This window comes from Sceloporus occidentalis, unplaced genomic scaffold (assembly GCF_023333645.1).
Source record: "Sceloporus occidentalis isolate IW3139 unplaced genomic scaffold, rSceOcc1.0.p SCAF_126, whole genome shotgun sequence".
Lineage (NCBI taxonomy): Eukaryota > Metazoa > Chordata > Lepidosauria > Squamata > Phrynosomatidae > Sceloporus > Sceloporus occidentalis.
Genome location: NW_028317106.1, coordinates 1,904,756 through 1,924,270, shown reverse-complemented (window position 1 = coordinate 1,924,270; position 19,515 = coordinate 1,904,756). Strand labels below are relative to the sequence as shown.

The window sequence follows — 19,515 nt, the reverse complement described above, 5'->3', positions numbered from 1 at the left end:
AAAGAATGGAAGCACACAAAGGGTTACTAACCCCCCAAATCTCATGATAGGTAAGAGGTTAAAACCCCTCCGTTACACCGTACTAAGGCAAACCGTCCAACGGGGACACAATTAGGAACAAAAAGTTCTCCAGAAACGTATTTTTCTGTTTGCTTTTGGGGTCTGATAACACGTTTGCTGAGGCCGAGGTGACCTCGGTAGTCACATGACTTTGTTTGGGGCACAGGGCAGTTGATTGCTTTGGCAGCGGGTAAAGGGTTTCTCTATGTCAACTCATTGGGGGTTATGTATAAAAAGTAACCAGTTGAAAAGTGGTCCTTTCTCCATAGGTTATTTTGCCTTCTTTTGGATCAACAGAAACAAATTAACAGATATAGGAAAGGCTGAACTTGATGGACGCAGGTCTTTCTTCAGCCTATGTAACTAAATATTCTGTCCCTCGACTAAGTAAATTAAAGGACTATTTCCATTCCCAAATACCGGGGACTGGAGCTACCGATCACCAGGTATCGGTGCCAGAAAAATGTGTTCTTTTTAGTGGAAAAGCAGCCAGCTGGCGCTGAGCCTGGAACACGGGCAAAAGTCCCTGTAAATACAAATTATCTATTGTAAGGCAAGATGTCTTACCTTTTCCAAATGTAACATTTACTCCTTGTACCTTTCCACTGCCACATGAAATAAGGACACAACGTTTGTATCTAACCCTCCAGCAGAGTGAAATATTAGAGTCTCTTCATCCACCGTCCTAAACGTAATCCGCAGCTTGGTGATGACGCTTGTAAACGGAAACGTAACTCCCGAGTGGCCATTTAGAAGGCACGGTCCATCTGTGAGGCTCAATCACTGGATGCCCCTCTTCTTTCCTCTGATGCCCCCTTTTTTTCTAGGAGGTCAGAGTGTTTGCTGGGTGTGAGGGGATCGCAGGGTTCTACAGCCCTAAAATTCCCGATAATCTGTATAGAAAGGGCTTTTATGAAGTAATCATCTGTGTCAATAAAAGCCATTCTTCTTCTTCTTCTTGTAAATGCCGCACTCGGAGGTGCCGCACCTGGTGTCCTCTCCTGCCCCAATCTGGCAAATACCCCCGGGGCTGCCTTTCCTTTAGTTGGCGTCCGGGCGATGTGTAGGTGGTCTGACACAGGTAGGGCTCGGGTGGCTGGTGGAGCCGTTCCTCTGCTGGCTCTACCTGCCAGTTGAGTCGAGACTTTCCTGCCCACCAGATGCCAATTGCCATGAACACGATGGAGACCTCACAGACAGGAGCAGTATCGGGTCTGACATGCGCCGGCAGAGCGATACTTCTCTGTAGTTGTATCATGACGGGCCGTTTTTGGGGATGTTGACGCAAAGTCTGCACAGTTTGTATAATTACAGATATTTGCACCATGATATCAGCACGGATCCTTTCAGAGGATTCGTAAGATCATTGGAGCTTTGCTGTCCCGATCATTCTTTGTTTCAGAGTAAAACGATCGACACGACATGATACGGCCCATGGATATGGCGGGGTTTTAGGCGACAGCAGCTATAGTGTCAGTGGCTGTGTCCAGCGGTGTATTCGGAGGGGGTCCTGCCTCAGTCTGACTCAGGGCAGCGCCAACAGCCAACCTTTGCTATCTCTCTGCCATGTTTCGTGATCCAAGTGCGAGCCCAGACGCCATGTTCTGGAGTGCCAGCTCAGAAGGACGCATGGCGCTGGGTGTGGAACCTGCCTGGATACACCTGAAATGTCTTTTTTTTCTCGTAGTGCCCAGTGGGTATTGTATTAACCTCGTCAGTGCCTGAGGAACTCCTATACTTGGCAGTCATTTGCTGCCCATTCTCTATTCCCCTGGCAGAGCCCCCTTTCTGGTGTGTTTGGGCCACATCGGACTGTTTGCCATTACCGGCTGCCCCTTGTGTGCTCAGAAAGGGCTCTCAGCATCACATGACCATCAGAGGAACCCGGCAGTTCTTATCTGTCAGACTCTGTGTCTTTTTTCTCCCGATTTTGTGCGTCGTGAGCCCACACACAGCGTGGCTCTTTGCCTGTCCTTGTATTAAATATCTTGGCACTTTCCAGATGAAGAATAATGAGGTGAAATGGGCAGTTTTAATTTAAATTGCAGATACTTTCCTGGGGAAAATATTTAGCACTTCCTGGAATCTGGAGAATGGTCTGACTTCTTTTAAAGCTTTTTTTGGACATATTGGATTCTGCACAGAGTATTGAGGGGGGGGGGGGGCTTTCCCAGAACCCCCACTTACTTATTTTCTTTATTTTTGTTGGAAAACCTGGTAAAAGTAAGTGAAGCCTGGTAATCATCAGTTATATGTAAAGAAGTTAGTTATATAGAACTCAACAAAACACAGCTAGACATATAATAGGCACTTCTGCTCCAATACCGTGGATATTCATCTAACAAACATTCTCCGTTAATATTTCCTTCTACGCTGACTAATGGATTCTAGCGAGTGTGGATTATCTGTAACTTCTCACGTTTTAGGGCATTCCTTACAAGAGGATGAACATCGCCCCAGGAGCGAGCGATCCGTCTTACCGATCATCACAGATAAGTAAAACCTCACTGTGTTTTTGGGGGACTTGGTGGTAGCTTTTTTTGTTCACAGCAGTAGATAGACGTTCTGCTTCACTGCATATCGATGTTTCCTCGTCGTCACTATTTATAATAACTAACTAAAATGTAAGAACACTGATACTTTGCAGCTCAAGTAGAGCTTTATGATAAACCAGTTCTCTTCCTATGTAGACGAATGTGTGCGACGCGCAGGCTAGCGGGCCGACACCATGGTTATACGCAGAAAAGTATATTAACGGTCCTCAGCAGATGTCCCGGCTTTGTGGCTTCAGTCCCATTATCAAAATTGGGATAGTGAACGTGCAAACATTTACTCGGACTGGTGAAAGAATTGAGGGAGAATCTTATACCCAAAGCTGTGTTTTTTCAGGCAGTAGTTTTTATTAAATTAGGTTTGTCTAGAGGTAATCAGGAATCCCCCCCAAACTGTGTCAAAGTAATCAATCAATCAAAATAGTAACAGGAGTGGATTGACTTAGAGGTAAGTGTTTGAATGTCAACATCTCACCCCTTAGTACATCAATCAATCACAATGTCTGATGACTGTTGGGGGCTGTCAGGCACACTGGAGGGCAACACACTGCAGCTTTTCCAGCGCCAAACAGCTAAACATTCAGCCTTCAGCCCCCCCTAACCCCGCTCGAACAGCCACTATGTCCCATAGTCCTCACGGACAGCTGGGTCAACTGGGTTCCTCGATAGTCTCTTTGTCCTTCTTGCGGTCTGTGGGTTTCTTGCACGTGAACATCAGTAGAAGTAGCGTCGGAAGGTGCCACAGACTGCAGAAGAAAAGCTTCCTTGAGCTGGAGCGGTCGGCTTCCCTGTAGAAGCGGTAGCCCAGGTAGGAGATGTAGAGGTTAACGGGCAGCGATATGACAGGGAATGTCCAAGTGGTGATGTCCAGGACGGGTGCCAGGGTGGAGAGTCCAATAAGAGCCAGCGAGTGGCGCAGGGCCACACGGCGGCACATGAGCGGGTGCGTGACGGACATCATTCGATAACCGCCACGGGAGTAGTCTTCCCGCAGGTTCCAGCTGAGTGCGTTGAAGTGAGGAAACTGCCAGGAGTACAGAATGGCACCGAGCAGCAGGGCCCCTGCGTGAGAGGGAGAGAGAGAGAGGGTATCAGGCATAGCGTGGGGTATGTACAGGGGAAACACCTGCCTCCGCTGCTTGTCAGGCAATGAATGGCATCGATACAAAGCTCTACAACCAGTCTTAACCTTCAGTGATCTTCTCCGAGTCCCCGGTTTAATCCTCTCTACGGTTAGGATAGAGTTGTGGCTCCTACATGATACAAGCAGCAAAGTGATCATTGAAATGCGAGGTCGGGCCCGGAGGCTGGTAGATCGCTGCAACGCGAAGAGCGACCGGGGAGAAAAGGTGAGAAAGGCAGAGAGGGAATGTGTGGTAGACATTGAAAGGTGGAGAGAGGGGAATACTGACAGTACCTCTGTGTGGCAGATCAGCAGGAGAGGTGGTGTTTCCAAGGGTGTCGACCGCATTTCAGTGAGAGCAAGAAGGCTACGGTGGTTAGAGAGGGAAAGGCTACGGAGAGCGGTGGGTTTACCGCAAACGGAGCGTGCCGGGTCGGAGTGGCGTAGGGGTGGTGCGCGTCCCTGCGCGTCCCTCCCGTGTAACTCCTGTATAACTCTTATCTGTCGTCTGTCCACTTCGAAGACTCCACTTCAGCCGGGACGCCAAGCAAGCTTGGGGCCAAGTGGCCGTCTCCAGACATATAGGGCCGGCGCCCAATAGGAGAGAGGCGGTGATTGCACACAAACAGGAAACAGGTGCTGCACACCTAGGTGTCCAATTACAATTAGGCTACACTACTGGGAACCATATGTAACCCTTCGAGAGCAGCAGGGTATGGAGACCAGGTGAAAACCAGCGATGCGTGGTGGGCCCTACCTGGAAAAGATCATGAGGCCCCCCCCACTCAAACACATTCAAATGCATGCAGGTAGAACAATGATTGAAGCCAACAGCCCAAAGTCCCCAGGACTGACGTCAGCCGCATCCCACTGCAAAGGTAACACTGTTGTGTAACAGCTATAAAACTACTAGCAAACGGAACATTTCTCGCGTACTACAAAAAGCCCCTTTATGCCAGCCGATACCTCGCTGCTCCCTACGACAGAAACACAATTCCTTTTACACGGCGGCTGCGAGTCGTCTAATTAATACAGTCCCAGCCTGGGGCTCCAAACGTGTTATTTAAACAGACTACACCCGGGGTCTCCAACACCAACAACAGGGACCCGGCGCAGACCTCTGGAGGGGGTGCCCCCCAGGAAGGGCTTTCAGAGCAGGACCTCTGGCTCCACGTCACGGTTTAGAAGGTGGGTGACGGCTGTCACAGTGGCCAGTGAAGGGGGGATAGATGTGGCACCGGCACCGAAAACACTATACGGGTGCCTTACGACGCAGCCGCCCTCCACAAGCCCCGCCATGTTAATATAATACATATATTATCAGCCCTGCTCCTGCCTCTCGCTGCATCGGCACATGGGGTATCAGGGGTCTACGCCTCGTGGTGACCCTACAGACTGTTTACAATGTAGGGGTCCATGCAGAGTCTGCGGTTAAGGGGGGGGATCGGGTTCTGTTTGTCCCACTCCCCCCTCTATCCATTCTATTAATAATGTAATCATTCTCTGTTCCTATAATTAAAGCTCAGACAGGAAGCAGCGTCCAATCAGCCCCCTGCACAGAAATCACTGCAACAAAGTTAAGGGGGATTACCGCAGATTAACGGCAATGATAATTACTCTCTGTGCACAGCGCAAGCCCCCCACCTCTCCTAACGGCCGCCCTTTCCACGATCTGTCCATGGCAGCCTGACCTTGCTGTAAGACTTCTCACAGGAATACAGAGAAAATCCTTTTCCAGCCACATCATGAATTAAGCATTTGCCTGGAACCCGTCGCAAATCAGCAGACTAAGACACTCACCAGCATCCAGGGTCCCAGTTGCTGCCGTCCAACCCATGACCGGTGGAATGGCGCCCACCACGGCACCCACCCAAGTGTTGGCGATGCTGAGCCTCTTCATGGGTGTGTAGCAGCATGTGTACAGCAAGATGTTAAAGGCACCCAGCGCGCCCGTCAGAGGGTTCACGGCGTACGTCAACAGGGAGATCCCCGGAACCGCGCAGGCCGCGGCAAAGGACACCGCCACTAAGGGACTGTAATGAAAAGCGGGAACATATTAATACACATTTTCTGCACATGCAAAAATACATAGCAAATATTACAGCTGATGGGTTCAGTTTGTAAAACCACAAAGATATTTTGAAATGGGGGAGCAAATGTTTCCAGGGGTTTCATCGGATGTTAACCATCGTTACAGAGAAGCGAACGTGGGATCGGCGGCAGGAATTGGGTAGAATCATTACCCTTCATTACCTACCGGTCATTACTTGGAATGCGTTCGCTGGAAGAGAGAAGCAATCAAAAGGCTGTTCATTAATCACAGCTCGGGGCAAATGCCTCGCATTGTCATGTAAATTCGCTGGCAGGGGGCAGGTGCGTTTTGAGCAGTTTCTGCTCTCCGCTGCTACCTCCTTTGCCGTGTTCTGGAGAAGTAGAGGCGCGTTCCCATGCCGCTTTGGTATTGCATCCGAAGCCCTAGCAGGTTGGAGGCTGAGATCGGGAATGGAGGATGGGATTTCTCTGGGTTACACGTACGTGAACTTGCCCCGGGTCCTGAGACACCTTTCACGTAGTACCTACTCGCTCCCACGCGCCCACTACGCGTCTCCTTTCCACTACAGTAACAGATTCCACAACCCACCTCACCAGTGTCCACCTACCCACGGGACCTACTGCCCACCTACCCACGGGACCTACTGCCCACAACAGGATTACCAAGGTCGCTGCCGGATGTCACGGGTGGTTGGGCTCCGGTGTAGTCGGTTCTGATTCCCTCGGTGGGAAGGAGGATTCTGTTCGGGTGACTTGTAATAAGAGTGAGGAGCTGGGAGGCAGGTGCTGCGTGTCTCAGAACCCGGGGCAATTCATGTCCGAGCAACGCAGAGAAATCCCATCCGCGGCAGCATTTCCACTCCAGATCTCAGCCTCAACCCCGCTAGGGCTTTTCTCTGGGGCACAGAAAAGGAGAAACTGCCCCAAACATACAACTTTACCTTTATATGAAGCCGTTACCCTGAGCCGTGGTTATTGAACAGCTTAAGAAATTCCCTGCATCACCGGCTGCTATACGGAGCTTAACGTACGGCGGCGCTTCTTACGGGTTTAAACGCCGCAGTAATATATTTGGTGCAAAAGGATCGGTTATGGCTTCGGACGTCTAAACGAATGCAGCTCCTTAACATTGATCCGCGCCGACCAGGCTTTATTACCATTCTGTATCGTTGAGCGTTTAACTGCGATAAGGAGCACGAAAACATAGGAAAAGAGGAAAAATGATAAACAATCCTTTTAAATTCAATTTCCATTTTAATTAGAAGGAGCCGGTGCTTCTGGTTCCATATGTCTTCCTAATTAATAGAAAGATGGCCGGGGGGGGGGGCAAGGGTTACGGCTAACGGGCTCCAACTTAAATGATTCACAAACTTTACAACAGTGAGTAGATGCTATCGCAGGGTCGTTCCGGGCGCGCTCTTATGTCATTCAGGATTAGACTGCTCGATTTCCGCGTTATCTCGCTAGGAAGCTCGGTACATTTATTAAACCCCCGGCATCTATCACAGAGATAAAAGGGGGGATGTTTAAATCTAACAGAACCAGGAGAACTTCTTCCCCCAGGCGGAAGAAAGATCAGAAACCCCCCAAACACAACGAATAAAAATCTGATTGGACGCTTTCATGTATTAATCATTAATAAAATATTTCAAAGAGAATACGGTTTATAGCGGCCAGTAGCTCTTTAGGGGTCAGGTTTAAAGGCCGGACCCCGGATATTATGTTCTCCGTGTATACTATAAGCCATTTTTCACACTAGGTGATATCCTTCGGTGGTAACGCGGTACATAATAACCCCTCCATCCTATGGCCCCAACGCATGGACGATAGGTAAAGACGTGTCTTCTAAATACCTGCGGCAGACGCTGCCACATAATTCACAGAATCGGTTTGATGAGGAAAAGACGAGAATGCGAGACCCGGACGTCTGATCGCCCCGACAGGTTACTTCAGTCTCTTTATTTAAAGCCATTCGCTCGCCGCTCCTCTTATGATGTCCAAAGACGGACGTGGCGGTAATTAGGCCATTAATTAAACATTTATACGAAATTTAACAGAGAAATAATCCCTTCTGACCCGGCCTTTTCCATTCGCCGGAGTCTGGGTGTTAATTCCACGGCCTGGGGGGATAAGAGCAGCCCCTCATTCTTTATATATTCATTCGGCTTCAGGGTGAAGACAGAATGACGCCCGATCGGGACGGGCGAAAGTCACGTTAATATAAACCCCATTAATAATTACTGTCCCTGACGTGCGCCTTTGTGTGGGAAACGCAGAGCACGGTTATAGGTTCGGCTTCCCGGTGATTCGGAAGGAAAGGGATTTCTGGGGCCGTGCGGACAAAACCCCCAAACGTAATGGCGGCAGGCAGCGCGAGTTCGGGGTCTGCTCACCCTGGTATGAATTACCGGCAGGACCGGGTGTGTACATATACACGGTACATATATGTTATATATACAGTATATATATATATATATATATATATATATATATATATATATATATATATACACACACACATTACATACGTAAAGGAACACAGCCGAACAGCCCAGGTGCAGCGTCTCAATTAACTGCGATCATTAGCTGTCAGCACTGAGTGATTTCTGCCCCGACTTCCCCATCCAGCCATCAGCGAGGTAATACATCCCCCCCCCCCCCCCTGCTCTGATGGATGCCCCCAGCGACCTGTTTACAAACAAGTGGCAATCAGTGTCAGAGGCTGGGGGTCGGCCGCCATCCACAGAGGGGTTAACAGGGCAGACGGCTGCAGCCAGAGAATAACCCCATGACACCCCCCCCCCCCCCGAGCATTTTGAGTCCTTTCCAAGCCGGAACCCAAAGTAACGGTCCATATATAATATTATTCTATCTCCATATAACCCCCGCAGTACGGTTACCCGGGAACGACATCATTTCATTCTGTGAAACAATAAAACTATTCCTGTGATTTACTTGCCTGTTTTGTGAGATGGATAAACTCCTATAAACCTCAGCCAGCTATAGATAACAGACACCACACAATGTCTGGCCCTTATTATTGGATAAGCGGCTCCCTCTGACCCTGCGGCTGCCCATGTTTGCTAAATGGTTGATTCACTAGAAAGTTCTTCTCACTGTAAAGTAGGGCTGAAACAACGAATCGATAAAATCGATAATAATCGATAACGGAAATCGTTGTCGACGATTTCCGTTATCGATTAATCGAGTGATTGATTCGTTGTTGGAGCACTCGGCTCCTTTTACTTACCTCCGCGAGCGTTCCCCGCTTCCGCTACACGCTCCGCCTTCTCCGCCTTCTTTTAGTTGCGTGTGGCTCCGTTCGCACAGAGCGGTTCGCGGGGGTGGGGGTGGGGTTTCAGGGGATGCAGGGCAGAGTGGGGGTGGGGGGGCAGAGTGGGGGTGGGGGGGCAGGCCAGGGTAGGAGACTGAGTGCAGGGCAGAGTGTGAGTGTGGGTGCAGGGCAGAGTGGGTGCAGGGTGTGAGTGTGGGGGCAGGGCAGAATGTGGGGGCAGGGCTGGGTGCAGGGCAGAGTTGGAGACTGGGTGCAGGGGCACAGTGCAAAGTGCTGGGTGCAAAGTGCCAGAGCTGGGTGCAAAGTGCCAGGGCTGGGTGCAGAGTGCTGGGTGCAGAGTGCTGGGTGCAAAGTGCCAGGGCTGGGTGCAAAGTGCCGGGTGCAAAGTGCCAGGGCTGGGTGCAAAGTTCTGGGTGCAAAGTGCTGGGTGCAAAGTGCTGGGTGCAAAGTGCCAGGGCTGGGGCAAAGTGCTGGGTGCAAAGTGCCAGGGCTGGAGACTGAGTGCAGGGCAGAGTGGGGGTGGGGATGCAGGGCAGGGTGTGAGTGTGGGGGCAGGGCAGGAGACTGGGGGCAGGGCAGAGTGGGGGTGGGGGTGCAGGGCAGAGTTGGAGACTGGGTGCAGGGCAGAGTGTGGGTGCAGGGCAGAGTGGGTGCAGGGTGTGAGTGTGGGGGCAGGGCTGGGTGCAGGGCAGAGTTGGAGACTGGGTGCAGGGGCAAAGTGCTGGGTGCAAAGTGCCAGGGCTGGGTGCAAAGTGCCAGGGCTGGGTGCAAAGTGCTGGGTGCAAAGTGCCAGGGCTGGAGCAAAGTGCTGAGTGCTGGGTGCAAAGTGCCAGGGCTGGGTGCAAAGTGCCAGGTGCAAAGTGCCAGGGCTGGGTGCAGAGTACTGGGTGCAAAGTGCCAGGGCTGGGTGCAAAGTGCCGGGTGCAAAGTGCCAGGGCTGGGTGCAAAGTTCTGGGTGCAAAGTGCTGGGTGCAAAGTGCTGGGTGCAAAGTGCCAGGGCTGGGTGCAAAGTGCCGGGTGCAAAGTGCTGGGTGCAAAGTGCCAGGGCTGGGGCAAAGTTTCTTGAACAGTAATAGTCCACCTCTTTTCAGAATGTTTGGGGTTATTTTGTTTCATAAATATTGTGTTTGGGTTTTTGTACTTTGAAAATATTGTTTTTTTATTACATCATAACAAAATAAGAATGTTAATGTAAATTTTAAGTTGTTTTTTAACATCCAGTTCATTAAATTATTTTAAATAAACAAAAAATTTGCATATTGTTTTTTTTTTATCCGATTAATCGAAAAAATAATCGGCCAACTAATCGATTATTAAAATAATCGTTAGTTGCAGCCCTACTGTAAAGCCTGCGTCACTGTGTTGTATTGGGGGTCTGCAGGAATTCCCCCTACGTGGATCCCATACGCCGATGCTGCCCCTCGCTGCAAGCAGATGGAGAAGCCATTTACACAAACGCACCATGACTATTTCATTGTGCGGGAGCCATCTGCTTCCCGATACGACACCGAGTCCCGGGATTTATTGGCGGCCCCTGGCCCCGCGGGCGCTCATACACGGGAATGCCGTTAGACAATAAGGCAGCGACGTTTATATGAGGGGCTGCGCTCTGCACAAACGCATCCCGATCCGTAATAAGTGCCAAGCAATCCGATTCTATTCTGACAGCAGCGGCGTGCGATGATCCCCTGCTACGCCGTACACCAGCGGATCATACAATCCCGGAGAGAGCGGAAACGCTGTAATACGTCACCTCCACGAAGCGCACAGCTTATGTGACCAGGCCCCGCGCGCCTCTACATGCAAACACGAATAATGAAGACCCTGCTCACTAATCATTACAGGTTCTGGATAATCCAACACGCAGACCCTGCTAGAGGAGCCCCGACATTTCAAGGATAAAAGTCGTGTGTTTGTTTGTGAAAATATTTAGTTATTGTTATCTAGACGAGAATTGACTGACTGAGACAAACCGATACATGAGGTGGAGAGTCTCGGCTCGCAAGCTTACATTGGTCACGGTGGCAAATCAGACGTAACGCTTAATCCCCTGGATTGTGAGCATTGCCCTCTTTACCCACCGTAGAGGTTGGTGCGAAGCGCTGGGTACGCTCTCGGTTATAATGTATCGAGCTCTAGGGGAGCGTTCTGAACCTCTACCCTCTCGTCCTGGGAGTCTAATTCCATCCACCAGCTCCTTATCGGCTCAGGATGAAGCTCCCAGCGTGTCCGGGCCTCACCCCAGTGATAAGGACATGTCTGGGGGGGAATTAGTTGACCCTCATTCACAACTCCTGACACTCGCAGGAACTTTAAATGGCTCGTTGACAAGTTACTTGATAGATTGAGAAGTGATTAGACGGCCAAACCCTACAGCGAACACGCTGGGAGGAGGGGATACAGGCATGGAAGCCAGACCCGTGACCCCATCTGAAGGAGTCTACGAGCTCGCCCTTCGTCTACCCAAGGAACGGACGCCAAATGGCGACATCTACGCCCTGGAGCTCTTCCAATGAAACGATCATCTTGGAGCTTTTCTCCGGATAAACTCCCCGAACTGACTTTATGTCACTTCCAGTTACTTTGCTGTGAATAACAAACAGCAGGGTGTTAAACGGTGGTAATTAGCTGACAGTGTACACGGTGCCTTCTAATGACCTCTACATGTTAGAACATCACAAAGAGCGGGTGCAGACTATTAGATACAAAGCATATATGTTATATATATATATATATATATATATGTATCCATACATTCAATGGGGACGAGCGATGCGTTAGGCACAGAGGACCCGGCTCACAGGCTTACAATCTAGGGGATTCAGAATCATCAGAACGTAAAAAGCATGGTTTGTATTTACTAACGCAGGGGCCCGTGATAGAGCCTCGCATCAAAAATATCAAAATGTTATCAGAGAATTCCATGTATTTTGATGAGAAGTTCCTGGGCCGGTAATCCGACGCATGTTCTGTAACACGCCTGAAACTCTCACCCTGAAGAAGGTTTAACTAAAACACCCTGAATCCGAGTAACGAGCAGAAGCGCGTCCAGCGGAGCGTATTACGCAGCCTGGGGGCGCCTATGGAGGTTTCCATCTCTATACCCCCTCCAAATAAAGAAACAGAGGCAGAAGACGCGTGCCGGGCGCTTAGAAGGGCCGCCGGGCAAACGCCTGGTTTTGTAATAAATGATCTCCAGCACTAATTAGTGGAACGCGCGAGGCACACGGCGATGAGCTTGATGACGATATATTTTTTTAGTTTTTAATACAGAAATATCATGTCCTTGCCAAGGGGAGCGACGTAGCGTGAAAACAAGCAGAAATCAACAACCTAATCTTTACGGAGAGGAAACCGCTGCTTAACCCCCGGGGAGCCGCCGGGGACTGGAAAGCAATTTAATGCTGGGTGACTATGAATGGCGGAGGGCGCTCCGAATATTCTACACCGTATCGGGGTTATTTGCTCGGGGCCACGACACACTCCGCATCGCACAGATTCCGTATACACATATTTATACGAATAAAGCATTGAGCTGCTATAACGGGGGTTAAATCAATTCTTACCTGATCTGGCCGCGCACCAGGGGCCGGCTCTTTGTCCTGTTCATGTTGGAATCGAAAGGCACCTCGAAAAACTGCAAGAGGAACGAGAGATTGGGTCACATTCTGAGTAACACGCGGAAGCGGAATATCAGAAAAGTTTTAATCGCGAGTATTTAAACCGTAAGCCGACGCATGAGCTTCCCAGACAACCAATATTATCCAGCATCGGCTGCTTTGCTTAAAAGTTCTTCTTGTTCCATCAACACTTCTTCAGGGCGGCTGCCGCGCTATTTTGCATCCTAATGGGGCTGCTAAATCCGACAAAGCCACGGACGGATGGGCGACAGAAGAACGGCGGAGGTGAAAAGGCAGAAGCACGCAGCAAAGCAAGCTGGGAGAAGAAAGATGCCATCAAACACGACCAGGAGGGCCGGGGCTCACGTGGCGTTTGCTCGCAAAGCTTTGAGTGACGCTGCACACCGATAATAAAATACTACGAGTGGAAAAGGTCTGAGAACACGAATATAAAATATAAAATGGATCCGCCGTACGGAGGAGGACGTGGCGTTAGTGCTTTGTGATACATTGTAGCGTCTCAGCAAATAAAATGTATCTCTAGAGCGACGATATCTCTAAAAAGGCACCTGAAGCATCTGATCGCCGATGATCCTCCTCAGCGGATATTCTTACTATTATTACAGGCGCTAAATAAAAAAATATACATGGAATACGGAGGATTTTATCCACAAACGGCCGTTTGCCTTCATTCTACTCTTCATGCTCTTTATTTCAAACCCCTCTTAGAACAGAAAGGCTGCCCTCTTGAAAAGTTTAGTAAATCCCTTAATACTTCTCAAGCATGTTCTTAGTTTGATTGAATCGAGTTTCCCCGCAGCCTGTCCCAGTCCGGCTGCAGCTTTAATTAGCAGCGATCAGAGGAGACGCTTGGAATCAGAGCGCGGCTTGTTTGGCAAGAGTGGAGCATCCGCGGATACTCGTTCCCCACTTCAAAGGCTCCGTCGTCTCCCCTAATCCACTTGTCCTGTACGGCAGTGTTTATTCAGAACCTGCCGCAGACCTGAGCGCCCGGCTGCACAGAACGCCCCCGGTAATCACGCTCGCCCCAGAAAGCCTTCACGCAGCCGGAAAACGAGAGCCTCTACGAGAAAAGATCCGTATGATGCTTTCAGTGCATCTAATGCAGGTCCCACTGGTGGGCCGAAGACATTAAAGGGAACCCGACAACTGTCGCGAAGCAAGAGAGTAGCGAGGCAAGAGAGTAGACGCATTACACGCTGGACTAGTATTTTAAAATGTTTTCTGGATATTTTGGTAACGTGGAATTGGATTTCTCCTCCCCGTAGAACGTATTTCAGGGCATGACGGGGAAGCCGCAGAAAATGCTTTCCCCGCATACAGTAAAACGCGCAAAACTCCTGCGCCGTATGACAGTCTCCCCGTCGTGATGAGAGTTACACATCGGATGTAAGTGGCAGTTTCTGTCCGCCTGTGACAGTAACACTTTGCCCGCGGATCTCCCCGCTCGTTCAGTTGTAATTATTAGTGTGGATCTGTAATGAATACGAGGCTCTGATCATGAAAGAGTCAGGAAGACAATTACTGGAGTCCTAATGACGGTAAACAGCAGCGACCACATCAAAGGTGCCAGCGGCTGCAGACTCCGGTGAAACGCGTTTAATGTCCGGGTTTTTGCAAACTGCGCTGGCTACTGGCGTCCCTCGTCTGCGGCTCGGATACTAAAAGGTGACAGATTCAGTCTTAGACCAGAAAACAACAGTTGTGCTTAATCCATGTACATTATTTTTACATTTTTACTGTCAGTGTGGATCAGCCTCCCAGCAGAAGTGATTCTTGTTGAATGAAAGTCTGAACCTGCACAGCCAAGTATTCACTAAACCCCCCCTCGGTCCCAGCGGCACCGCGTACACACAGCCCCTATTCTGCCTCTTCTCACACATATATATATATATATATATATATATATATATATATATATATATAGTAATGTCGCAGAACCTCCAATAAAACTTTTTTTTGGCAAACCATTATTTTAAGTAACAGCTGCGTGACATAAACACGCGTGACACGGGAGATGGGGTTCTATTCAGGTAATTTATTCATCGAGGTGTTAATTGGATTCCTTCACAAAGCCTCATCATTTTCTTTAGGATCAGAAATGTGATGTATAAGCCCGTTATGGTAGACATTCTCACCACATCTGCAGCAAATGTAATGAAGACACATCTGCACACGCTATGCACACGCATGCGAGGGAGAACACAAAACACAAAAACAAGCAATCTCCGGATCACTCCTAATGCAAAGATCACTTCTCTGAACCAAAAAAACGCCCTTACGGAGAATAAAATATTGAATGTTTAATACGTGTGATATCGCGTTCATAGCTGTAGGTGCCGCATTAAGGCTGTGGTTCGGCAAAGTGTCTCCAGCAAGACCTTATCTCTGCCAAGTACCCCGGAATGAAGCTTTCCTGAAATACCCCGGGTTGGGGCAGTAACCGGTGGAACTGCCACCCTCAGGACTATACGCTTCAGTCCACGCACGTCTCCTCACCGGGAGCGGCTGTCGCAGAATCCGGGCTCCAAGAAAACCCCACTCAAGGTCAGGAATACACTGTATCGGGGGGTTCGGGCTGCGCGCGATCGCAATGATCCGGTGCAGATTTCTGGATTCAGTTTTAGCCCCCTGCCCCCTCGGGTGTCTGGGGGGGCTTTGGTTGGCAGGGTAAGGGGTCAGGTTAGGGTTTACTCAAGTGTTTGTTTATGGTCTCTATAAACAGGACCGGCACGGCGTGGAATGCCTCCTCTCTTCACACTCACAGGCTGTCAATCCAACGACCCGCTCAGATCAATACTCTGAAAACACTGATAGGAAAGATAGGAGGGCTGGAGTTCAAAAGGGGTCTCGCCGGCTGTTACCATTCAGACGGGTGCAGATAAAACGCGCTCTCTGTGATGTATGGGATGAGGGGCATCCAGCATCTGTTCTTGTGATCTAGATCCGCCAATTGAAATCTTTATCTTTCTAAGCTACACTTCAATAAAGTGAAATTAGTGTTTCCTGCAGATTCCAATCGCATCGCGGAACAGAAGTCCGTCGGACAAAACATGGGGCCCGGAAATGCAAAGTGAAGGCCACAGTCGGAGTGTGTGCGTTTCACGCGGACCCCGTTCTTCTCGCAGCCCTCCTCATAACCAGCAGCGTATTAACATTCACCGTAATAACACGCGTATAAACCGTATCTCTGCCGCGTATAAACATTAACGAAGAACAGAACGTGAAATGTACGAGCGCTAAAGCTGTCCTTTGGATGTTACTCCGCGAGCACCCCCCCACACGCACCACACTCACCCCCCCCACACACACACACTCACATACACCACACTCACACACACGCACCACACACACACGCACCCCCCCACACACACACACTCACATACATGCACCACACTCACACACACACACACATGCACCCCCCCCCCCACACACACACACTCCCAGCGAGAAGCCAAAGCCGTGCTGGTGACTTTTCTGTATTAAAGTCTCAGCGACGTCCTGGCTCGCTACGGATGATGGGAATTAGAGGCCAATACGAGCTGGTGAGTTTTATATAAAAGCGCTGCATATAAGAGACAGCTCCGTGAAGTCTCCGGTGGCATCGGAGCCGTGGATGGCGTAAAGGATTCACATTTATTTTGCCAGGGCGATGATCGCAGACCTGTTTATCGGGCGCTCTCTGATCTCAGAACACGAACGCACTCAGAGCCTTTGTGTCTGTTTGCTTTCAAAGTGAAAATTAGTTTCCAAAACATGGCAGATCGTCAGAGATAAACGCTCTCGGATTAAACCCACAAAGCAACCGGATCTGCGGAATACGAAGAGGTCTGAAGCACGGCGCGTGGGTTTTTAATTCAGAAAGATATCATTATTAATGGCTGATTGAGATCGTTGATAAGGACCAACGTACGACAAATCATGATTTTCTTTCTTTTCCATTAAAATGGAGGCTCCTTTAATACCCTTTTCTCTTTCTGTCTATCAAAGTGGTTCTGTTTTTGGTAGAGACGCTCTGTTTACCTTAAATTATCTTTAAAAGGCCCCTATCGGAGCCGGTATACATAAAACCAGAAATCTCCCCATTTTGGGACGCATTACAGGTTTCAAGTTCTGGCAAAACTCAAATGTAAAATAATCCTTTTTGGGGCTTTTAAACATGGCCACTATTGTGATGGGTTTGTCTGCAGTCTAATCCTGTAATTGGGCAGGTCTCCGAAAACCCACAATGCTGACCACATGAAAAGTGCACAAAAAGGTAATTTACATCAATAGCTCTCTGGAACCCGAAACCTCTCAGAAAGGGCGACACCGAAGCATGCGCGTAAAGCGGGCACAGAAACGGCCGCGGGGAAAAGAAACACATTTATTGGAACGGGACTCGGATTCGTCCTGAATCTCAGATCTCCGCAGCGGTAGTTTAATATAAAACTTGCTACATCTGGACAAAAAAAAGAGATATTTGAGAAGGCTCAGAAAAGAGAGCGGGGGGGAATTTAGCGGTGCGGAAAAGAGCTGTAAAAAGAAAGGGAAAACACAATAATCCGCAGGGATTTGGAGAATACGTTTTATATATACGCTTCTTAATGATAAAGAAAAACAGCGGCCTTTCCACTGATATAGGATACTCTCGGTAAGAAGTTACGACCGAAAGCCATATGGAGGCCGCTCCACAAAACCGACACCTGTTGGATTATATATCACAACGTTCATCATTCCCACAATTTGGCCAAGAGTCTCGGCCAGGACTAAACCCGCTTTCTATCCACAGAGGAACACACGTGTGCGCCGGAGCTCTGCGTGTTTCGGTTCGGGATACGGAGGAGCCATGATGGCTTTTCGTGTTATGGTCGGGATTTAGCCGCATAGATCCGATCTGACAAAACCGGAGCTTGGAGAAGGGTCCGCTTCCGGCCATTCAATACAATCATTTATTTTAGAAGCTCCTTTGTTTCTCTCTTTACCGGCCCCTTCGGGATGATATCAAGAATCTATCATTACATAGGTAATACACGGCCCTCCTCCGGCTAAACGGACTTCTGCCTTAAAGAGGCTTCGGTTTTGTTAAGGAGAGAAGATGTAGCGGCAGCTAAATAAAAAAAATACAACTAACACACAGGACTGAAATACTGCATTGCCAGGTTTGGGCCTTAAAAAGGGTATCCGCTACGTGAAATATACATATAACCACCCCACGGAATAGGAGGATTTGACTCCACAAAGATCATTCAGGATTTGTAAAGTCTGTGCTTGGAAATTCCGGATCTTTCCGTGACACTTGGCCAGTCTCTTGCATCAACAACTTAAGATCTTTCAACGAGTCGAGCTCCTCATGCGTTCCTTCTGTCCTCACCCGTGCCGAGCGGCCGGCAGACTACGGCAGAGCCTTCTCTATCTACATGAGGAGGACCTGACTCACACGCGGGCTGATGGTCAGACGGACAGAATCCCCCCATACAGACGCGCCATGGCCATTGGATAACAGCTGAGGAACTTTTAATGGGGTGATACATCACGGACAAGGTCTTTAGCCCAATCTTTCAGCTGTGGAAATCATTTAGCAAATTAACCGGCTCATCCTCAGACCGGTTTGTGTGTTTTTGGAAAACCTTCGGAAAGCGATATGACCCAAAATAAAGCCAGACTTTCCTGTGAAGAAGCACAAAGATGGGACGGATCAGCCATTCAAAGGATAATTGGTCTTCTCTGGGTTTTAGGGCTAAGATTTTTTGGGGCTATAACGGGCTGTTCATATATAAAATACATTGGTCCTGCGCAGTCCATCCGCAAGTTGAAGGGAACAGAGTATCCGGATTTGGGGATTTGCGAAGAGCTGAAGGGGACGTTCCCAGGAGATGCGGCGGGGATGATGACGAAGCTGCAATGGAGACGGCTCTGGTTCTCGAGACGCTAAAAGAAAACGTTGCATGGTCTGCATCATAAAACAGAAATCCTATCGGGATTGTAATCTGCAATGTGTCCGGGTGACAAAAAACACAAAAACTGTATACAAATTTGATTTACACAAAAGGATTCAGGACAGAAAGGGGAGCTTAAACGAGACAGAAACCAGAAAAATCCACGAATAACTAAACTGAAGGGGACAGAGCTGCTTCACGGCGCTGCGCAGGACCAATGTACCTACGTATTACATAAGTGGTGCTAGATGCAGGGAATGGTGTCCCGGCACAGTACCCTAAATAGGGTACCAATATCTACGAAGTTACCATCACTAGCATGACTACAGCATGCCGCTCCGAACACCAGAACGTTCTATGAACTCACACGTCCACCCAAAAATACACCAACAAATGCTGCTTTACCTCTTTAAGGGGTAATACGGTATTTCATTCATTGAAAGGTAACGCAATGCTTAACCCCTGGCAAAGAAAGTGTTAAAAAATATATTACCCAAAACCTTGCTGAACGCATAGAGGGGAGGAATAATCCGGGTCTCTTACGGTTACTCGAAAACCACTAATTACTTTAGAAACCGACAAAAAATGATTCTGCTGAAAACCTGCCCCGCGTTAGGGGAAGAAATCCTTTAATCTCTTGATATATTACAAAGAGGGATCGTTTCACTTCCTATGGACTGAACCTCGCAGGCACTTTAAAGAAACGCCGTGGTTTCTTCTCCTCCCAAAATATTCCTTCAAGGATATCGCATTTCTGTGTCAATAGCACGCCAGCCGCACTTTGTAGAGATACCTGCTCTAAACGTGCGTTTTCTGATTAATTAGCACATTTTTGGGAAAAGTTAATTGTAATCGAGCTCGGGAGGCCTCAGTC

The 19,515-nt window shown here is 49.0% G+C and overlaps 1 protein-coding gene across 1 annotated transcript in view; it reads right to left on the bottom strand.

Moving 5' to 3' along the window:
• Positions 1-3,261: 3,261 nt before the first annotated feature.
• The window catches only part of LOC149281939 (protoheme IX farnesyltransferase, mitochondrial-like), a 35,734-nt gene continuing 19,480 nt past the window's right edge, over positions 3,262-19,515 (bottom strand). The window contains exons 5-7 of the mRNA XM_089498836.1: positions 12,649-12,719; positions 5,536-5,768; positions 3,262-3,674 (exon numbers count right to left, since the gene is read on the bottom strand). Coding sequence (XP_089354962.1) covers positions 3,262-3,674; positions 5,536-5,768; positions 12,649-12,719 — 717 coding nt within the window. The remainder of the gene's footprint in view (positions 3,675-5,535; positions 5,769-12,648; positions 12,720-19,515) is intronic.